This window comes from Poecile atricapillus, chromosome 1, assembly GCF_030490865.1.
Source record: "Poecile atricapillus isolate bPoeAtr1 chromosome 1, bPoeAtr1.hap1, whole genome shotgun sequence".
Classification (NCBI taxonomy): Eukaryota; Metazoa; Chordata; class Aves; order Passeriformes; family Paridae; genus Poecile; species Poecile atricapillus.
In genome coordinates this window covers 170767207-170788739 of record NC_081249.1, presented here as the reverse complement: position 1 = coordinate 170788739, position 21533 = coordinate 170767207, and the positions used below count along the sequence as shown (strand labels likewise).

The 21533-nt window shown below is 42.0% G+C and overlaps 3 protein-coding genes and 1 non-coding gene across 10 annotated transcripts in view; 1 reads left to right on the top strand and 3 right to left on the bottom strand.

Moving 5' to 3' along the window:
- TECPR2 (tectonin beta-propeller repeat containing 2) overlaps positions 1 to 536 on the bottom strand; it is a 42482-nt gene extending 41946 nt beyond the window's left edge. The window contains exon 1 of one of the 3 annotated variants that reach the window (XM_058829125.1): positions 428 to 536. The gene's annotated coding sequence lies outside the window, so the exon portion shown is untranslated. Of the gene's footprint in view, positions 1 to 159; positions 338 to 427 lie in introns of those variants that run through there. The other 2 variants (XM_058829127.1, XM_058829126.1) reach the window with 2 other exon arrangements.
- On the top strand, positions 489 to 18326 carry CINP (cyclin dependent kinase 2 interacting protein). 2 transcript variants are annotated; one of them, XR_009276545.1, is made up of 6 exons: positions 505 to 594; positions 1828 to 1996; positions 3153 to 3279; positions 4816 to 4945; positions 6372 to 6649; positions 18198 to 18326. XR_009276545.1 is itself a non-coding variant. In XM_058829136.1 (5 exons), the coding sequence occupies exons 1-5, from the start codon at positions 588 to 590 to the stop codon at positions 6572 to 6574; spliced, it is 636 nt and encodes a 211-aa protein (XP_058685119.1). In that variant the 5' UTR covers positions 489 to 587; the 3' UTR covers positions 6575 to 6709. The 2 variants fall into 2 exon arrangements, 1 of the variants encoding a protein (XP_058685119.1); XM_058829136.1 differs by lacking the exon at positions 18198 to 18326 and having other exon boundaries at positions 489 to 594; positions 6372 to 6709.
- On the bottom strand, positions 8558 to 20480 carry ZNF839 (zinc finger protein 839). 4 transcript variants are annotated; one of them, XM_058829130.1, is made up of 8 exons: positions 19515 to 20479; positions 17691 to 18596; positions 15681 to 15932; positions 14853 to 14945; positions 14371 to 14523; positions 13132 to 13272; positions 12331 to 12469; positions 8559 to 10744 (listed from the first exon to the last, which is right to left on the bottom strand). In XM_058829130.1, exons 1-8 carry the CDS (start codon positions 20055 to 20057, stop codon positions 9756 to 9758), a joined length of 3216 nt encoding a protein of 1071 aa, XP_058685113.1. In that variant the 5' UTR covers positions 20058 to 20479; the 3' UTR covers positions 8559 to 9755. The 4 variants fall into 4 exon arrangements, with proteins under 4 accessions (XP_058685116.1, XP_058685113.1, XP_058685114.1 ...); XM_058829131.1 differs by having other exon boundaries at positions 17691 to 18593; XM_058829132.1 differs by having other exon boundaries at positions 12364 to 12469; positions 19515 to 20478.
- A 706-nt stretch (positions 20481 to 21186) lies between these two features.
- Positions 21187 to 21260, bottom strand: TRNAI-AAU (transfer RNA isoleucine (anticodon AAU)). The gene has a single exon. It is a non-coding gene; the product is annotated as a tRNA-Ile (tRNA).
- Between the last annotated feature and the right edge of the window lie 273 nt (positions 21261 to 21533).

Sequence of the window (21533 nt, the reverse complement as noted above, 5' to 3'; positions counted from 1 at the left end):
AAGCATATTTTATTGAAACATACTCAGGTGTTTCAAAACTCCTTCCCAACAGGTGCCTTCTACACACCCGTGTGGCTGCAGCCCCTGCCAGAGAGGGACAGAGCCAGGGGCTCCCGGCAGGACACCCACGGGGCTGCCTCGCCTTCCCGCCGGCTTTACCTCGGCTTATGCCGGATTTACCGCCCAGACGCAGAGCCCCGGCCAGGGGAGGGCGACGCAGCCCCTCCAGCCGCTCCGCGGGCGGTGACAGCCGCCGACCCCCGCCAGAGCCCGCCCCGAGCCCCCTCAGCGAGAGCACCCGCGCCCCGGGAACCGGCCGGGAGCGCCGCCCGCGGCAGGCCCCGCTGGCGGCGCCCGGGGAGGGGAGCGGGACTGGGCCGGCCCTGAGGGGTCCCCGCCGGCTCCGCGGGGCCGCAGCTGCACTCACCGCTCCGGGGCGCGGGCGGCGGCTCAGGGAGGGCGGCGGGGAGCGGCGTCGCCGAGCCCCGAGGCGGCGGAGCGGCGGCTGCCCCGGTGCCTGCGCCGCTCGGGGGCCGGGCTGGGCGGGGCCGGACGTGAGCGAACTTCCGCGGGGCGGCGGGGTCGCCATGGCGGGTGAGTGAGGGGGGGAGCCGGAGGAGGCGGATGGGAGAGTAGCAGAGAGCAGCCACCGGTGGGGTCCCGGCGTTTTTTCAGCAAATTAAGGGGGTTTAACGTGCCCGTGGTGCTCTGCGAGCCCGCCGGGCAGCTACTGCCACAGGCCGATGTGCGCCGTGTGCAGTACCTCGCTGATGCCCCGGGTGGAGCGGGGACCCCCATGTGTTTTACCACATCTCTGTATAAATATGTAAAGGGTGGGTGTCAAGAGAATCGATCCAGGCACTTCTTCTGCCAACCAACCGGACCAGAGGCAACGGGCAGAAACTGATGCACAGGGAGTTCCACCCGAACATGAGGAAGAACTTCGTTACTATGCAGTGACCGAGCCCTGAAACAGATGAGCCAGAGAGGTTGTGGAGTCTTCTTCACTGGAGATAGCCGAGACCCGTCCGGACGCAATCCTGTGCCATGTGCTGTGGCATGGGCCTGCTTGCAGGAAGGTTGGGCCGGCTGACCCACTGTGGCCCCTCCCAACCCGAGCCAGTCTGTGATTTTGTGTGGACTTAACGTCTTTTGATTTGATGAACTCTTTTCAGGCATCTATGTGGATAAAAGTTGAAGCCAGCAAACATTCAGGCAGGGTATTTGGCTTGGGTTTGAGCCCTGCTTTGGCTGCCAGGGCAGGGCCTGCGGTGCAAAGGTGGGGCTGTTTTGTGTGATCAGAGGACATGCAGCGGGTTCCTACAGCTGTCTGCCTTCCAGGGAGACACCATGAAACGAGGACTTTGTGCTCAGCAGTAAAGCACCCACCACCTTCACCAGGAGCCAGCCTTTCCCCAAGCTCTTGCAGCTCACGTGTTGCTGTGAATTAATTCTGATGTTCATGGCATGAGTGCTGCATGCATGCACAGTAATTGTTGCCATGATTTCTCTCTCATACATTGCATCAGCATCTGGCTGTCCTTTGATGCCTGAAGACTACTAGGTCTGCCAGCACTACAAAGCCACTGCTGTCCATGTTTCAACTTCACATCTCAGAATGTGCTTGCATTTGTTTAATAACCTGGTTTTCTTGCAAATAGCAATAGAAGAGGAATTAGATTTTGTGAGCAAAGACAGTTAATGTAAATTCCATTTTAACTTAACCAATATTTACCAGTAAATCAGGAAATCCTTCACACAAATGCTGGGCACTGATTTGTTTCTGTATGCTTTAAATGGCTTCAATATCTTTATTTTCTCATACAGCAAAAAGTCCTCCTGATAGTACTCCAAGAAGGCCTGTTTTATCTGTCAGTGCAAGAAAAATTAAAGATAATGCAGCAGACTGGCATAATTTAATGATGAAATGGGAAAGACTGAATGATAATGGATTTACTACAGCAAACAAAATAGTCAACATGAGGATCAGTGAGCAGTAAGTATGCTAATACTAATAAATATAGCATAAATACTGCTTTTATTGAGAGATTAATCTGCTTTCTTCACTGGAAAGTTCTTTTGGGAGATGGGGAAAGAACATGTCACAGTGGATAAGCTAGCTCTCAGATCAAACTCAGCAGTTGCATTTTTTGGTTACATAAACTATTTACATTCAAATAATGACTCTTATAATAATGATATTTGCAGGAAATGGGAAATGTTTATTTTACATAATCAAACATAACATATTTTAAATACTTACATAATGTACCAAATTAAAACCTAATTCCATAAATCTCAGCCCATGTGAGTTCCCTTATTCTCTTTCATATTTTACAGTGAGGCGTAAAAAACTCAAGTTCAAAGTTCAGAAGGTTTTAAGAAATAATCAGTGATTTGGACAGACAAAAGTTTCAATGGTGATCATTTAAAACAAAACCAACACAGAGCCAACAAAAATAACGCACCACAACCACCATAAAAAAAATAAAAACAGAGAAAAACTGAAATAAAACCCACTTTGGTAGAGCTTTTATTTTAATGCTGTAATGAAAAACCTTTGAGCAGCTTCTCCAGAGCCCTGACAGCTGAAGAGGGTTTTTCTGACAGAGTTCTGACAGGTACAAGCTGAGGAGTATTTTGCTGTAATGGTGCCAGATGTTGCTTTTGCTCTTTAGCAGCTCTCTCTCTGAGTTTACAGCTGGTGTGGGAAAGTCTGCCAGATAGGGCAGGTGTCTGTATATTGGCTGCTCTGGGGTCACAGATAAATATCTTGTCTTAAATTTGCACAAAGGTGAGTTTGTGGTGGGACACCAGATTGTCCTGTGGAGCAGCTGGAGCCTGGGCTTACCTTGTTGGTCACGAGAGAATAACCTCCAGCACAGGGCAAGGTAAAGAGGAAAAAGGAGTTATCTTAACACATGCAAATGTTTTTTTAAGCACATGTTCTAAGGTAGAGTAGTTCTGTTTTTCTCTGATTATTATGGTACTAGCCCCATTTGCTCACATGGCCAGCTATGCTTTGTGCTATTTTTATGTAGGAATTCTCATGAACAGCCTGTGAATGAGGGATTTTGTAGGATCAGACCACAAGGATCTGCTCAAGTAAACCTACATGTAGTTTTATATGCTACCTTATGTTTCTATTTTAGGTTTCAAGACAATAAACTGGAGATAACATGTGATAACAATGCCACAGAACCTGAAAAGCCAACCCCAAAATACAATGAAGAGCTGGACAAGTGCTGTGCAGAATTACTTGAGACTTTAAAGCATATGGTAATATGCCTTTTTCAGACTTAGTCAATATGAAATAATTCCAGGTGTGCTCAGGTAACAAGGAAATGTCCTGAAGTATTTATTGTAGACAGAAAATTGGGGCTTTCATTAATAGTTCTTTGGCTTCAAACCTAAATGACTATAAATCCAGAGTGCACCATTTATTTGATTGATTGGTAAATTTAAAAGTTGGTTTTACATCTTCTTTTGGCTTATAGTTCTACTCCCCCTTTTATAAAGTGATCTGAAAACAAATCATACAAAGAATGCATTCCAAAACTGCACCTGTTTTCTGTTTCTCATCCTGGATATTCCCTCTGTTTAAAACAAAAGAAATAGCAAAGCATAAAGCAGTCCTTTACCTGCCATCATATCCTTGCAGCTGTCTTGATAAGACGTAATGCAGTCATATTTTTAGCCTGCCTACCTGTATTTGCTGTGCACATCTCTTTCTCTGGAGAGTGGAGTAAGATAATTATTATGTAACTCACCTTTTTTTCTGAATACCTTGCTAGGAATTAATGTCACCTGTCAGTTTGACAGGAAGCAAACAATTTTTTTTCTGCCAGATACTGTAATTTAAAGTTCTTATTAAAAATAACTTTTATAGCCTTTGCCAAAGTGGAGGCCCATTAAAAGGATGGTAGATCTTGTTTTTTATATAGACAGGATACAGTCTTCCAGTATTTAGAAAAAGCAGGAAACTGGCTAGATTTCCCTCAGATTTTGTTCTGTGGGGAAAACATGTGGGGATTTTCTTTTCTGTTTTTTTCCCTTGGTGTACTTTTGTGTTCACACTACAAATGCATTGATGAAAGTTTTTAGTCTTCCTGAGTAACAGGAGTCTAAGCAGCCAGTGTTAGATTGGATACTAAACATAACTACTATGACCTAATTTATTTTTCATTCCTTAGGAGTTTATACATGAGCTTACAGGCTCATAGATGTATCTGTGTATCTGTGGTTTAGCTGCTTGATGTAAAGATACTGCCTGCAAGCTTCATTTTGGTGTAAATATTCATACCTGAATTCATGAACTCAGATGAACATGAGGGAAATGGATGGAATGACCTATTTTTTGAAGTAAGCTGTTAGATCAGCTGAAGTAGCTTGAGCTGCTTTTCTCACCTGCTGCTGATCTTTGGAAATTAAAGTCATCTCAATATAGTAATGTAAGAAAATATCTTGATAGGGCTTGTGCTATACCAGTGTGATGTTTTTCCCCAGTGCTAAATTGCTATAGGAAAAATTAGGGAGGTGAAAAAATGAGAGGGCTTTAGTATATTTCTACATGTGGGGAAACAAAAGAATGTCCAAAACAGAGTCATACATAACAGTGTTCAAAATTTCAGGGTATCTCATATTAAGTTTTTATATAGATTCCAGTTTTGATTCCTGTCTGGAGTTAAAAAATGTGAGTTAGAAATGTTAATATTAAATAGCCTTCATAAATAGTGTGTTTTAAAAAATGCTTAAGATTATAGTAGCCTAATATTCCTGAGATATTCATTAATGTTCCATGTTCATCATTTTCAGACAAAAATACAAATGAAAATGGAAAAGCTTACTTCGACTACTAAAGGAATCTGTGACTTGGAAACATTCCACCACGGAGCTGGGAATTGCACGGCACCCTTCTTTCATACATGGCCCACACCATACTTCTGTAAGTAAAATATTGATTGTCTTAGCTAATTACATTGTGTCATCAGTGTCATCTAATTTATGACTGAAAAATAAGCCCTCTTATCTGGATGTCTTGCCTGAGAGGGAGAGAGTGCTGTCTCCTTTACAAGTGACTAATCAATAAACACACAAAAGCACTACTTGGTTATAAAGGGTTACTGCTGATGACTGCCAAGCATTGTCTGACATGCAACAATTACAGCATAGAACTAAATTGGTCAGCATCATACAGTGTCCAAGCAGCAACAGCCACATCCTCTGCAGGCAGAGACGTATTTGCAACTTGCTGGTGTTAAGCTGCAGGCTTAACTACTCGACTTGTTACTTGACACTGAAATTAAATCCTTGAATGCAAATAGCAAGCTATACCTCAGTTAATTCTCAAGCAGCCAAAGAAAAATACCTCTGATCTCAGTGTCAATCAAGACAAGTAAAGAAATGTTACACTCTACTGTTAATATTAATTATTTTAGCGTTCACTTGATGGCAAAAGGTACTGCCTCCCAACTGGTATTACCCCAGTTCTAAAACTGTCAGAATTCAAGGGAAGCCTGATTGCATGCAAACCAACTGCCTTCTTTGTGAAGTGAAAAACATACTTCTGTGAAGCTCGGCTTCTTACTTCACTACCACAGTTAAGCAGGAATCTTATGTATTAGTTTCTGCCAGCTTAAAAGAGTAAGAATGACAAAGACAGCTGCTGTCAAAACACCCATTGTGACTGAATCATTTAGTGATGCTGTCTATTCCATGAAAGACTAAATCCTTCTGAAGGCAATGATAGTTCAGGCTAAGTTGGAAGCACAAGATCAGTCTCTCTTTTAAAATACTTTGTGTGGTTATTTTTTAGGAATTCAAACAGTGAAAGATTACAGATGCATTTTAACCCCCCTACCAGTTTTACTAACATAACTAGTAACAGTTTTTGCAATAAACACTTTGGTTTTGGTCTGTTGGGGTTTTTTTACTGTTGCTTTCCACTATTGTTATTACTCATTGGTGATCATGCATTGCTGAAGTGCATCACAGCATGTGAGGGCATCCTTAAGATTAGCTAAAATCAAGAGTGACTCTAAAATGTGAAGCTTGTATTGCATTACCAAATTTTGAAATCAAATTTCAGTTACTTGAGGAATAGCTGTAACTGATAATTTTACAGTGGGTCCTGAGAACCAATACCACTGCTTATTCTATTATTAAATGTGGACTCATAATCAGCAGTGTGTAAAATACATCCCAAAGCTAATGTAAAAACATCATTAATGCTGTAAAAAAAAGCTAAATTTGGGGAATAGCTTATGTAAGGTAGGGGGTGTTTATGATCCATATATTACAAGTATAATTTAGCTTTTACAGAATTGCTGAAATGTTCTGGTCAATGTGTTTGGTTTTTAAATCCATTTCAGATGAGGTTTCTCTGAAGCTGTCTGAAATGTACAAGAAGGAGCTACAACTCAAGCAAACAATTGTACAAGACATAGCTCATTCTGCTGACCAGGATCTGATGATGGTGTATTTATCCTCATGGTTGTACCAGCCTTACATTGAGAACAGCAGCATGCTGCTGCTTGAAGCCATGCTGCTGGAAACAGGACACAGGCAGTGCTAGAATTCCAAAGGTTACATGGCTGGCTTCTAGTGGTGCTTACATAAAACCGAATTGGCATATTGCAAGGCTTACCAAGTAAGTTGATTTTTTTTTGTAAAACTTATTAAAAATATTTTTCTCTATTCATATTCCTTACTTTGTCTCAGCTGATATTCCTTTTTCTGCTTGGGGCAATCTAGTTCTGGTTGTTTTTATCTATTTTAAAGGCAACACAGAGGCTACAGGTAAGAGGCTAAGTCCTCTATATTCAGAAAGAGGTAAGTCTGGGGAATTCAATGCATATAGAAGCTACAGCAAAAAAATGTTATTTCCTCCCAAATCTGCACAGCCTAAAATACCTGTATGGTCCCTTTTACCATAGAAATTCAGCACTTCTTGATCTTTCATGGGGTATTTTTTGCATGAATTAACAGGGCAAATGGTTTTGTAGTTGCTTTATATGTGGAGGAAAGGAAAGCACAAAAAGAAGAATCCAAAAAGATCCACATAGTTTGGTATGTGATTTTGAAATGCTGTTGTTGCACACAACAGTGCAAATTCTGGCTTGGTTTTGATTCTGGTGTTGTTGGGTACATCAAAACACTCAAAAGAGTGATCCTGAGTCACTGAGTGCCTGAGCCAGCACCTGGGGAAGGTTTAGAACAAGTCAGCATTATACAGAAATTATATAATAAGATCTTGTCCCCTTGAATTATTTTTTTTTTTCAAGAGATGTTTCATTAAGGCATCTGTTGAATAAAACAAAACCTGCTTTAGTCAAGGCTGTATCCCATCTTGTTTGCTCCCTGTCATAGGGCTCAGTGAGTTTTTGGGTTACTCTTACTGATGTCAAATGGTTTTGGTTTGAAGGTGTGTCCTTCCCTCTGTACTGATAGGAAAAGCAGGGTCAGTTACCTAATTAGTCCCAAGCTGAAACCTCATAAGCTTAGTAAGGGAACTATATCTGTTTCTTGCAGTAACAGCACAGACAGACATGAATTGGCAAGTTTTCTTGAGATGTTGCTCTGTTGAACAATGAGGTTGTTTCTAGTAGTTAATAAGAGTCTATTCTTAGTCCACGATTCCAGCATCTAAAAAGAAATTCTGCTGTAACTCAAGGAGAATAAAGTTAGGAACAGCTTTGTTGGGTTATTTTTTTTCAGTGGAAGTGTTTCACTTAGTTTAACAGACACCTTAATTCACCTGAGTTGGGCCAGACCTGTGTCACTATGGAAACATCTCAGTACTTCAAAAATATTTTTCAAGGAGAAGAGATCAGTTCACATATAGAATCGTTCTTTTAAGATGAGAGTAGGTGTATTCTATTTCCCAGCATGTGCAAATTGATAGGGAAGGCAAAATTGAAGCAAGTTTTCATTTTCTGCACAGGTGGAAATTGTGGTTTGCTGTCATTCCTTAAGAGGAAAAGAGCTCTTCAGGAAGGGGTCTTCATAATCACAGACCCTCTTGCTTATTGATTATTGTTGGGCACTGGAAGATTACTGCAAAATCATTGCAGAGACGTTTTCTGATTCTGCCTCTAAGCAGTTGATTGCTGTATTTGTAGCCTCAAATATAATTATTAGATAGTCAGTACAAAAGAGTATCATAAAGAAATGCTCACTGCAAAGACTTTGAAAGACCAGCAGAACTTTGCTTGAATGCTGCCTTCACTTACAAAGTAGGTCTGTATCCTCTGGCAATTACCACCTCCTAAAGAAAGAGAGACAAAAACCCAGAACAAGTAGCTCATTAATAACTCATTAATGGACAGTATCTTTCACTGTAACTACTCATAAAGGGCAACATTCTGGGTAACTGAATTCAGCTTCTACTTAGGCAACCAAGAAAAAACCACCAAATAAAAAAGCCTTACCCAATTATGCTTAAAGGGACATAGTAGAGCAGTTTTTAATCTGTTAATTGTATTCTGTTTAGATTAAATTTTATTGTTTTTCTTCAGTAACTATAAATACTATGAAAAAAATCAGTGTTGATACTTGATTTAAGAACAACTCTCCTGTCCGTGGCAGATTTGTCCAATTGTCCCAGTAGTTGCATTTCTTCAGTAATGAGGTGACACACATTTTAAGGAACTGTTACCACCTTTCAGTAATGTCTGCTCATTTAATGCTGTTCTTTTTCACCTGCTAAACTTCTTGAAAGAAGACAATGCCTTGGATAAGATGCTGGTAGGATGTCTCCACAAAAATATAACTTGATCCAAGGATCACCTGAAAGTATGACAAAAATTCAAGTAATTTGCCAAGCTTTCTCCCTGCCTAGAGCAACAGTCCCTTTGCATTATGATTAAACAGTACAAGGCACTGTGGATTTACTGGGAAGGTTGAAGTGCAGAACTGATAAAGGATGCATCATCTGAAAAGTGTAATACTAGTCTAACAAAAATAGGCCATGATAGACTAAAGCGAAAAAAGAATTTGGTACCACATTAGGGAAAATTAGATCACTACTTATGCATCTTCCCTTTTATGTCTAGTCAACAGCAATTTTTAAAGGTGTGGCTGAACATTAGACAAGCAACTTAAAGACTTTCAATTGTACTTCCAATTGTTCAGTAAAAACCAGATCTTCTTTGAAACTATTTCTGTCTCTTAACTCAGTGAATTATTTCAGTAAGGATCAGCTAGGCTGTCACATTGTTCCCAGAATGCACAAGTTTATTATGGATTATACTTAAACCTGCCCATTATTCCAGGCAGATTTATGTGCATCAAGTCTAGATGCTAATGAATATTCAAGATAGCTTTTCAAAAGTGCAACAACAGTGTTTTGTAATCTCAGCGGCACAGAAAATGCACATTTTTAATACAGCTTTTATTTTACCCATATACAGCTTGCCAGTACACAGCACATCACTGCTGAACAGCAGTACAACTGCATTTTTAGATGGCTATAGAGAAAAGGAATTACGTAACAAAAGGGAACAGTGCAAGTTTTAGGGTTGACAAAATTTCCACTTTCCACCCATCCCCAACATATAAAGCAAATAGAACAATGTTAATTCTAGAATTTTTGGTTGCAATGCTGCTAGATTTATATAAACATAAGTTATAAAAAGTACAGGGCATAGAAACAGTTTACAAATAAGTTAAATTTCCATTATCTCAGTATTCACATTAGAAAAATATACATTTTATAATCAGTCTTTTCCAGAAGAAAGCTTATAGGGTTTTCTAATTTATGGCTCAAATTCACTTTGCGAGAGTAAAATATTTTCACTTTGGCCACCTGCTTCCATTGCCAGTAGTGCTTCCACTGTTTCCAGAGGTATCCCTTCGGGTGTACGAATGTGCATTGTAGTACCATTGGAATCAGTCACAATAACAATGCCTTCCGCCTGAGACAAAACAGCGGTGTCTGGATGAGACAAGATAAGCCCATCTGAAGTCTGAATAAAAATCTGTTCCTGTCCCTGAGACAAAAAATCATGGCTCTCATCAGAAATCTCAAAAGCTACAGTTTCATCTACAGTAACTGTATTTGCCAGCTTGTGTGCTTCCTCTGTCACACCAGAATATTCACTCTGGTTTTTGAAAGTATTTTCCTGGTTCCCATGAGTGGGCAGGGAGGCTCCCTGGACAACGTTCTGGTGCGACTCAGCCTGAGCACTGTGGGGGTAGTTTATTGGCACTACATTTGTTGAAAAAGCTTTTTCAAGTTCCTGTATCTCATCAGTCATGTCAGCATTATGGAGTTGCCCAGAATGTTCTTTAATTGCAAAATTAGGGTTTTCTTCTTGCAGTTCGTATTTTTGACTGTGACCCTTTTCTTCACTCATTGGTAGGCCAGTGCTGTGCCTGGCCACTGCTGGCTCCGACATGGAGCTGTGGAGTTCAGGAGCTGCTGGTGCCCCCGCCGCACTCCTGCTCACAAAGCGTGCCTGAACCAGCCCAGCCGAGCTGCCTGCTCCGACAGGCAGCACGACTTCAGTGTGCAGCACAGAAGCTTCACCTGCCACGTCTGGTCCCTGTATGCTCACAGGCTGGGGATACTCTATCCTCATTTCCACAGTTTGGGAGAAGGTACCTGAATTTTCACCATCAATTCTAACTCCTGAATCAGAAAGTGAATTATGTTCCTCTGTTGCCTGTAATGTACTTCCAGTTGTACAGCAAGTGATATGCCTATCTTCTGAAAGCAGGATTTCTCCATTTAATGGATTAAAACCTGAAAAGGGGAGAGAAGTATTATTTTGTTGGGTGATCTAATATTACATGCCATAAAAATTATTTTTCAGCAATAATTTTGGAGGAAAAGCTAGACTACTTCATTGCTTTGCTTCCCAAATTAGCCAACCTGAAGCACCTTACAGGAATTTCATACAACTTCCCAATGAGAAAGTTACTATAAAAATATTTAAGGAATTTTTGAATAGTGGTATTTTATCAAGTATTTTATATTAAGAAAGCTTACATTAAGAGGCAGCATTTTTCTGTTCATCCTGAAAACAACCTGGGCTGAAAGGCAAACTCAATTCTCTTCCATCTGTCATGCAGCCAGTAACATTAAAAGATAAAGACTTTACCACAAACTTGTCAGCTGCTCATCCTTATCACTTACTTAGTAAGTTGATTGAAGCATTTAAATTTCTGTTTAAATTTCTATTCCTAATCAAGCTCATGCTGGATTCAGACATATCATCAGGTTACTACATACTAATTAGCTGTGCTGAGCCCCAGCAGCACTTTTGTCCTGTGCCAGAAAAAATAAAAACCACATGAAATGCAGTGTTCTACCAGTTACTTGACCTGGACCTGACCAGGGTCCCAAACCCTGAAAGTAGGTGAACAATAATTACTAAGCTGCAGCATTATGAGCAGTCAGTCTTTATTATTAAAGGTCAGAAGGAACAAGTAAGTTGGTTTGGTTTTGGATTTTTTTTTTTTGCTATGAAAGATACCACTGCACAAAAGAAGGAGACCTAACACTGCAGAGAGAACTATTTTTAACATTTTGCAATGTAGACTAGCAAACACCCTATTAGCAGGCACAAGCAAAACAATTTTAAAAATTCATAGCCCAGAAGAAAATCAGTGCAGAAAGAAGTAAGCATGGTCATGCAAAGAGCTTTTTAAGAGAAAGAAAATCAAAGGGAGGGAAAAAACAATTGACTGAAAGACATGCAAAGGCCACTTACAGCAATACCAAAATAATGTATTTATAAAGTGGATGGTACTGATAGACGTTAACTTACTAGATAATGTTACCATGCTAATCTGAAGAGCAGCAGGATGAAACATGAAGGAATAAAAAGAAAGGCAACCACCTTAAGACTGTGGTGCACAATGGTGCCTCAATTCCAATACAAGATGTATGCCAGTGATGGATACTGGACAGCCTACACCAGCTCTCCCTTTCCCCCAGGTTCCACAAAGTTCTGGTAATTCTGCTATTGTAGCTGGCTGGGGCCAAGAGGAAGGATGTGCACTCTGCTTCCTCTTCCTCTGCTCTCCCCCAGCTGACACAATGGTTATGAGGGAGAGGACAGACAGGAAGCACACAGCAGAGGACAGTACTATGCTCATAAGTAGGATCAATAACTGATTATCATGCATCCAGGATTGAGCTACTGCTGTCTGCATCATCTGTAACTTCTCCCTCCTCATGAGGCCTTTCCAGTTAAACAGCTGCTTTTGAAGGACCTGGGAAGCAAGTTAAGAAATTAAACTGTAAGGAAAAAAAACATAGTAGCCTGAAGAACAAGATATGTTCAGCTCCTCCATGGACAGAACTGGAAAATCTGAAGAGGTTACCATCTTTTTCAAACAGTGTACACAAATTCTCACTCTTTTCTTTCACTTCATCTTGACTGTCATAAGCATTGTTCACATTCTCTGTTACATCTTCTAACTTGCTCCTTTTGGCTGGTGGCAACAGTTCTTCCCCTGAGCTCTGTCAATACAAAAGATGATTAACTGCTGCCTGTGTAACAGTTGACAATATTGGAAAAGATAACTGTGGAAACATCATGACAGTGAACTCATAATCCTTGAAAACAGGATTTGCACTAAAGGTCTTCCTAAGAGGTAAAGATTTTAAACACAGCCCTCACATTTCACCAAAACTCTAGGGAGATGAAACACAGCTCTCTGCTACAGCTATAAACAGAATGAAGCTCATTGACTGATTTGTCAGAAAGAAAGAAACCATTTTCATGCCCCTCTATCCACCACCAATTAGCACTTCTCCAATGTCTGAACCTGCTGTAGGTTAGGCCATTTCCTCTAACACAGGTTTGAATCTGTGGAGCCCCCAGTTACCAGCACCTCAAGAAGTTCTTTTGTCTCTGTATCAAAGACCTGTAAGTCTTTGATACTCTGTCCTGAATGCCACCAAGTGTCATCCCAAAGCACATACTTAGTGTGCTTAGTTCATATGCCCTGCTATATAATACCACAGCAGAGAGTACTTTCAGTATTTCTGAACACCAAAAAAGCCTTACTTTAACATGACTCAGATAATACCAGCATGATTTTATAAGGAATAATTATGTACTTTTGAAAGTTTTAATTTGTCTTAGCTCCATTGTTAATTTTCACAAAGGTGTTCCATACCTCAGCTAACCGTTTTTGTCCCAGTACGTCTGCAGGCACTTGCTCACTAACCATTTTAATTACACATTGGGAATGAAAGCCTGCCCCTTGCATCTTCTGTTCTCCACTGAGTATTTCTGTGATTCCTAGAGATTCAGCAACCTTCAAAAACAGATATAAGGAAAAAAGTAAAAGTTAGCCTCTCAGATCTGAATACATAAATGCTGAAATACAAATTAGTTTTCTTAAAACTGAACTGGAACTCCATCATGTCTAGCCTGACAATCACCTCAGCTCAATGCAAGTATTTAGACTCATATGTTTTCTACTAGCCTTCACACTGACACATGACCTTCATCTGAAGGTGACTGTAAAGAGGCAAACTTGAAAAAATTATGCTTATATATAGAATCCAGGGACAGTTAGAGCAGTGTTTAATAAAGATTATTGAGGTTCTCAATCATATTAAAAACATTTAAGTCTTCCTGTTTAAGTATCTCTGCACAGTTAAGGATTTTCCCCCTTCCTCAAATTCCATTCCTGTGCTTCATCCTTACATGGGTGTGCTACTATCCAGCTTCTCAAGGCTAGGTTGTTTTGGGGTTTGGTTTGGTCTTGTTTTTATTTTTTAAAGAGCATCATTCTATATTAAGAATGCACGTGAACATAGAAGAGAAGCAAGAAAGAGGTTCCATCTGTCTTTCCAGATACAGCTCCATTAACAATGAATCTGGAATAATAGTTTGCAATTTTATTAATGTAGTCACTACCTTTCACATTTGTTATTGTGACTGTGAACTGCATGGATGTATTCATTTTGCCCTCATTTTGCAATGAAATTACTTATCTCTTTAAATCAAGGTTGCTCATTTTAAATATAGACACACACACCCCCCCTTGATCAAACATCAGGATGTACTTTTATTAGTGGTTAATGCTAAATAAAGCTTGCAATAACATGCAGCTTCATACTACTCTAGATATGAAAGGCAGGTACCAGCTAGAATTGTTTTTTATATTTCTAGTTGTATCCATTGACAAATTAGAATTGTACTTCTCTTATGTATTTCTTTTTCTTCTTGGTAAGTTGTTGGATCTTTCACAATAATGCCTATTTTTGCTAATTAAAAATCGTGTTGTTTTCAAATAAATTTACCTGCACGAGAAAGCTTATCGGAGAAAATTAAAAATGCAAAGCATCTAAAATAAATCAAGCAAACAAACAAACCAATCATAGTTCCAAACAGAGTGCTTTATTACCTTAGCATCTTTTATTTCAACAGGCTGTTGGCAATGCACAGAATCAGAATTACTGAGGTGATCATAAGCCATTTTCTTTACCATGTTATGCAAATCTTCAAATTCCCTATACACATCTGGAAAGTAAGCTTTGGCTGGATATCCTTTTTCCACCTAGGAAAAAGAGGGGAATAAAAAAAGGGCTATACTTTAAGATGAAATTAAGATCTGTCAATTTTGTTCTGTTCAACATTTTAGGATAGAAACATTCAAGTCAAAAGACTAGGGAATATTGAAAATGCCACTGATCAGACAGCAAAAAACAAGGCTTTGAGTTGAGACCTACCAGAGTTTTGCCTGTGTAAGACTGAAGTGATGTGTGGAACATCTACACGGTGCACTATGCTAACTTGGAAATTCAATTATGTCTCTAAAGGAACCTTTTTGTGTATACTAATGGACGTATCCCTCAAATAATTTAATATTTTTAAGTAAAAGCTCACCTTCATCAACAGAAATTCATACACTGTAACAAGCTTTGCAAGACGTGGGAGAGCCAGCTCCATTAAGTCTTCATTATCACATTGTTGTATTAGCTGTCAAAAGCCAGAATGAGATTATTAGGAAAAAGCAGCCCACACATTCTGCACCCCATTTTCAGAACATAAAATATCACTACATTTTTTTGAAAGATATGCTGTATGTTTAGGCAGCTTTAAGAATAGATGCAAACTAACTCCAAAATGGGATAAGTTACAAAACCTGAGAATAGTTACTATTCATGTACAGACAAAACTCAGTCCCACAAATGTTGCTAATTCATAGAAAGAACAGCAACCTCAGTAGCTTTACTAGCCATAAAGGATCTACAACACACAGAAAACAAAGAACAAATTGTGTTACTTGGATTTTAATCCACCTTCTATCCTACCCCAAGACCTTATTTGTGGGTTTGTTTTGTTTTTTTGGGTTTTTTTTTAGTTATTATTTACTTTTCTGTATTGGAGGAGATATGTAGTAGTAGCTAGTAACCCTTCTTCTCCAGAAAAAGGGTAGCAATAATATAACTACATGTCAAAAATCCCTTTCCAAACTGAGTTCCCATTTTCCCTTTTCCCAGTGTTCTGTTGGAAGTATTTTTTTCTTAAAAGACAATGTTTTCTTCTTAGAAGCCATCTAAGGCTTTCATCTTATCCATACATGAGGATGAAAAAAAAAAATATTTTTTGAAAATGATTCATTGAAAATAAGTGATTTTAAAAAAAAAAGGAGGGGGGAAAAATAGGGCAGGGGAAAAATACTTGTGAAGTAATTGCAGAAGAGAACCATACCTCTTTTAACCTAGCTTTTCTTCTGAATACATTGTGTTCTGCTGACACACTACTAAGTGACTTTGAAGGGGACTGACCAGGTCTGCTAAGCCTTCCAGAACACCTGGATCTTCCACCCATCCTGGGTCGACCACGTCTCTTTGGTCGTCTGGGTCTTCCAGGTCCTTTTGGTTTTACAGGTCCCCGATGTCCTGAACTGGTTTCATCTGGTTGTTCTGCCAGCAAGTGTCTGCTTTCCTCAGATTCTGAAGCCTTAATTAAAAGGAAGAGTATTCATTCAACATTTTAAACAGTTTTGAGGAAGACACTTTTAAAATTGTCATCTACACAAACAATAAATAGCATATTAAAAAAATGCAAAGCTGGATACAATCATAACTTGCAAAAAAGTTGTGGAATAACTTACATTAGTAAGACTGCTACTTCTGCAACACATATATGCCATTATTTGCAAAGTTAGTATTTTTGAACCCCAAGATGTCTTACAAAATAAAAAGATTAAATAAACAATAAAAGAGGTGTTTTAAGTGGGTTAAATACATTTAATATTTTTGAAGTAAAAAATATCCTCTTTAAATAAAGTGGTTGTAGAAATAAAACTTAATTAAAACATATTCATATTTTACTCAAGTAAAACATATTCAAATAATAATTTAGGTTTCATTGTAACCATGTCAAAGCTTGAAGACTTTGTAAGAAAGACAAAAACTCTTGACACAATGAACAGTGACAAGCCCAGTAATTAGATATCAAAATGTACTGCCCAGTTACCACATTTCAAAATCCTGTCTTCCCTGGGAACACAGCTAGGAAGCAGCTTCTGTTATAAGATCACACAGAAAGTCAAAGTATCTTTTATATGTTTAATTTATCATGATAATTTCAGTGTAAAACTTTTTAACTGTTCAAAGCAGTGATTTCTTACTTAAACATCTTCTCTTCTAAGATGGAATTTCTAAGAATGTTCCAGCATCTTTTAAGAAATGAGGTGCTGAGGTACATCAGGCTTCTTTGCATAATCTGTACATTTGCATCCCAACATTCAGTAACTCCCTACTATTCTACTGATTAGGAAAGCTCTATAAATGGCAAATTTATGTCAGTTCTATCCAGGGATTAAATTACTAAATTAGTTCTAAATTTGATATAGGACTAGGGGTTGAGCATGGGGATCTTGATTGGCTTCCTATCTGTATCAAACAACTACAGTAATTCAGAGAGCAGACTTCAGTATGCTACGATTCTTTTTCCAGAGATAACTGAGTTTAGAGGATGAGGGAAGGTTTGTTTGCTGTACTGACACTTTAAGCTGTAAATTTTTACTTTCCTGAGAGCAATGACAAAGACAAGTAATAAATGTGACACCTCTGTGCCTAAACGAATACCTTTTCCTAGCCAGCAGCTGCATCAACTCTTCCTACAAAATGTTAAGAGTAATTTCAATATTAAAAGAGAAACTTTTCTTTGAAGTGACCAGCTTAGAACATCACAGGAAAAAAATTTCACCTGAGGCAGCTTCTACCCCAGAGACTCCAATTTCACATGTTTGGTGTGCAGGGTTTCAAAGCCTCACTTTGAAAACCTGCTCTAGGAATAGCTGCAGTTCACTGTTGGGTTCCAAGTAAGAGATTTTTCTGCAATGACATTATTTCAGCAACAGAAAATGAGAGAGCAGATGATGTGTTGCTGTCATGCTAAAGGCTGTAACTGAACAACAGTGTTCTTATCCAAATGCAGAGAAGAATGTAATTTATGCAGACAAGGTAAAAACTGTATGTCAGAAACCCAGTAAGAAATGAACATTCAGTAAACACTTAGCTGTATGTGTCTGTGCAAGAGTACTATTGCTGCAGCACTGCAAAAGACAATTTGATTTTTAAAGGACTTCAATGGAAAATTTGCCTAATGTAGTCTATCAGTGGATATTTCTGAGCAGTACAAGACTGTGCAGCCACAGAAGTGCCATTCTACTTCCCACAGAACTGACAGTTTTTCTGAGTAACACTTTACCTGTTCTCCAGCCTTTGAATCAACAGTTTCTTCCAGACTGGTAGCTAGTGCTTTTTCATGATTTAAAGTGACAGCAATTGAATCCAAATGTGCTGGACTCATCATTTCCTCTTCCACAAATACACTTCCATTAGGCTTATTTAGAGGTATTTTCTGAGGTGAAGTCTCCAGCTGTCCATGGTCTGGGTTAAGTTTATAATGTCTTGCTAATCCTCCTTTTCCTATGTAAGATTTTTCACAAGTCTGACATTTAAATGTTTTGGGTTTCAGATTATAATTTGAAGAACTAAATAACACATCCTTTCCCTTCACTTTTCCTTCTTCATCATCTTCTATACTCAGCTCAGAGTAGTCATCAGAATCAGACTGATGACCATCAGCCAAATCCTCCATTTTAATGAATTTATAATCTTTAGCTTTGTATTTGGGGGGGCGTGAAATCCGTCCAGAACGAGTTTTCACCTTCAAGGATTTCTTTAACTTGTCATCTTTTTGCTTTTTTTCAAGGCATAGTGTACTTGCTGAACTGGCTGCAGCCACAGTAGGATTTGAAGACCTTGAAGCTGATGCTGTGGCACAAGCAGCCCTCTGCCCATTCACCATCTTAGATGGGGAAATCTTGTCCACAGACACTGATCCATGAGATGGCAAAGGCCTCTGCATAAGCAACTGAACCAGAGACTCAGAAGAACTATGCAGGAATAGCTGCTGCTGCTCAGTTCCTGAAACAGGCTGTATCCTAATTATCTGGGGATTAATAATGCCAAGTCCTGGTATGCTAGAGTTCCTACCAACTGGCTGACTCAGTGTTATAGTTTTGGACTGGATTGGTGCCAATGATGTCACTGGCCCTTCAGTTTCCTTCATCTGTCCTGGCTGAACTTGGACGCAAATGGCTTCCAGCTGCTTTTGTGGAAAAAAGGAAGAGTTGCAGTTACACAAATACAGTATTAATAAATAAATACAATACTTATCAAGATAATACACACATGCCCTTAAAGCAAAACATGACAAAACCGACGCATATCATTAGCTTTCCATTTTAATGCATCAAAGCAAAGGTTCCGTTCCTTCAAGGCAGGGCTTTCCTGCGCATTTTCTGGTATGAGTGCTGTTCAGCTAAAGCATATTAAGTTTGCTCTGAGGCCATGTCAGAGTTTTGTTTCCTGCCAGCAGGCCTGTCTAGAATAGCAGGGTCAATGCCATCACCAAAGCACATTGATAACCCTTCAGCAAACCCCACACACAGAAAAACTGTCTGCTACATGAAACAGGACAAATACCCCATCCAGGACATACTAAAATATGTGTTCAATTCACAAAAACTTTGTGGTGATGATTCACAGAATCAGATGTTACTGTTCATCTCCCTCACAGTTTCTCTGCCTCATCCAAATTTCTGCCTCAGTTCAAATGAATCACTTCACAACCTGCACCCCAAACGTGGTTGAAAATCCAGGTACTCTGACCTGCAAGAGACATGCACTAACTTCCTGTGCATCACTACTTAACCAGTATGAAACAGCTCTTCTAAGCTGCTCTTGGCTGCACGTGTTGTCACACCAAAACACTGACCACAGCAGCTATTAGCTACATTCAACCACGCGTTTTCCTAAACCACATTGAAAGCTGTGCCTTTGAGCTATGGGACTGGAGTCTACACCCAAGGGCAGGTGTGACTGAGGAGAACAGAAAAAAGAAAAAAAAAATAAAAAAAAGAAAAAAAAAATAAAAACAATTAAAAAGGATTAGACTCGCCAGAGCCATGTCTTTCATCACCAACGGAGCGCCGCAACCTCCCTCCCCGCCAGCCCCCGGGGTTACCTTCTGCGGGAGGAGGCGGGCGGCCGCCGCGGCCCTGCCCTGCTGTAGGGCGACCTGCTGGGCCACGCTCTGCAGCTGCCGGGCGGCGTTCTGCATGATGCCGCCCGCGGGGCAGGGCTGCGGCGGGGGCGCGGCGGTCGCCGCCGGCTTCAGCTGTTCCTGGGCCTTGCTCACTTGCTCGATGACCCGCCGGAGCTCCGCGGGGGCCAGCGGCGCGGCGGCGGGACGGGGCGGCGAGGGCGGCCCCAGGCTCTCCAGCAGCCGCCGCTGCTCGCCGGCGCTCGGCCCCGCGCCCCCCGCCGCGCTCCCGTCCGCCTGCAGGTACAGCACGGTGCCGCTCGCCGCCCCCGCGCCGGCTTCCAGGGTGGCCAAGCTCTGCACCAGCTCCTCCGTCACCGCCAGCAGCTCCGCGCCGCTGCCGCCGCCCTCCTCTCGCCCCGCTGCCGTCGCGCCCGGAGGAGTCCCGCGGGTCCCGGGGGGCTCGTCCTCAGCGGGCGGAGGGGGCGGCAGCGCCCCGGCGCCCCCCGCCCCGGGAGCCGCCATCTTGGCAGGCGCGGGCGGGCGGGCGCCGCATCGGCGGCTGCCCCCGGCGGTGTCGGCGGCGCGGGAGATGCGCGGGGCACCGGCGGCGGGGCCAATGGCGCCCCCGGCAGCGCCCGCCGCGCCCCCCCAGGGCGGGGCCGCCCGGCGCCGACGGCGGCTCGCGCGGGCAAAAGCCGGCGGAGGTGCGCCCGGAGCTCCTGGCCCCGGGTGGGGCTGGAGGTGGGACCCGCGGGCGGAGTTACCGTGAGTTGGGTTTCCCCGCTGTTCAGGCCGAGTCTGTACCGAGTCTCAGTACAAGAGGGACAAGGGGCTCCTAGAGCGGGGACAGTGGAGGGCAAAGGGGGATGGTTGCGGGACTGGAGCGTCTGTCTTACGAGGAAAGGATGAGCAGTCGCGCCTTTCCAGCCTTCAGAAGAGACAACTCATGTCTGTGTATAAATAAAGGGGCTTCTGCCAAGAGAATGGATTCATGCTCTTCTCGGAGATGCAAATCTCTAGGATATGAGACAAGTGGGAGAAAGTGATGAACAGAAAGTTCCACTTGTACATGCGGAGGAACTTAACTGTGCAGGTTACTGAGCACTGGAACAGGTTGCTCAGAGAGATTGTGGAGTCTCCCTCAGCTGGAGATATCTCAGAAAGATCTGGACGCAACCCTGTGCCGTGTGCTGTAGGACAAGTCTGCTTTAGCAGGGACGTCGGACGAGTTGCGGTCTCCTCCAGCGTGACCCGTTCATGTGTGTGCTCCGCCACTCGCTCTCAAGCGGCGGGGTTTCGGGCCGGGGAGCGCGGGAAGGGCAAACCCACACGGCAGGAAAGAGCCCCAAGGCGTCACCCGAGCACGTTGCAGCCGCCCGGGCAGAAACAGAAGTCGGCGCTCTGACTGGGCCGGCTGGGCTCCATGAGCCGCAGGAGGCGATGAAGCTCGGTCCGGGCTGCAGCCGCTCTGGGTGCTCGAGCTCCGCACAGACAGACAGACAAGCACACACCCCGCCCTGCGGCCGTGCCCTTGTGCAAAGGCCACACCGCGTCTCAGCAGAACCGCGTGAGGTGGGTGGGAATCGCTGGGACAAATCGGACAAACGAAAAAAAATACTGAAAAGGAAGAGAAGGAAAAAGCGAAATCCTGTGGCCCGTACGGGGATCGAACCCGCGACCTTGGCGTTATTAGCACCACGCTCTAACCAACTGAGCTAACCGGCCACCTGAATACGTCCTTCCATCTAGGATAAATAAAGATAGGCTGGTGCCAATGTTCCACCCTTTCACCGGAGGAGCGAGGGTGACAGATTGAGCAAGGAACCTTCTTGCTCTCGGGAGCGCCGGAGGCGGGTCCGTGCACATGGAAACACACTCTTAACTCCTCAGCAATACCAAAAAGCAAATCGAAAAACTGTTCCCTGCCTATACAGAGATGCAGTGCCTGGTAGGGAACCATAACGCGGGATGGGGAACAACTTCGCCCCTAAGTCAATA

Excerpts from the sequence above, each read along its gene's own strand:
- CINP (XM_058829136.1), top strand. Across the intron at positions 3,280-4,815 it reads TTGAGACTTTAAAGCATATG|ACAAAAATACAAATGAAAAT; the intron begins GTAATATGCCTT and ends CATCATTTTCAG. Across the intron at positions 4,946-6,371 it reads ATGGCCCACACCATACTTCT|ATGAGGTTTCTCTGAAGCTG; the intron begins GTAAGTAAAATA and ends AATCCATTTCAG.
- ZNF839 (XM_058829130.1), bottom strand. The coding sequence starts at position 20,057 with ATGGCGGCTCCCGGGGCGGGGGGCGCCGGGGCGCTGCCGCCCCCTCCG. Across the intron at positions 13,273-14,370 it reads TTGAAATAAAAGATGCTAAG|GTTGCTGAATCTCTAGGAAT; the intron begins GTAATAAAGCAC and ends CTGTTTTTGAAG. Across the intron at positions 12,470-13,131 it reads GACAAAAACGGTTAGCTGAG|AGCTCAGGGGAAGAACTGTT; the intron begins GTATGGAACACC and ends TTGTATTGACAG.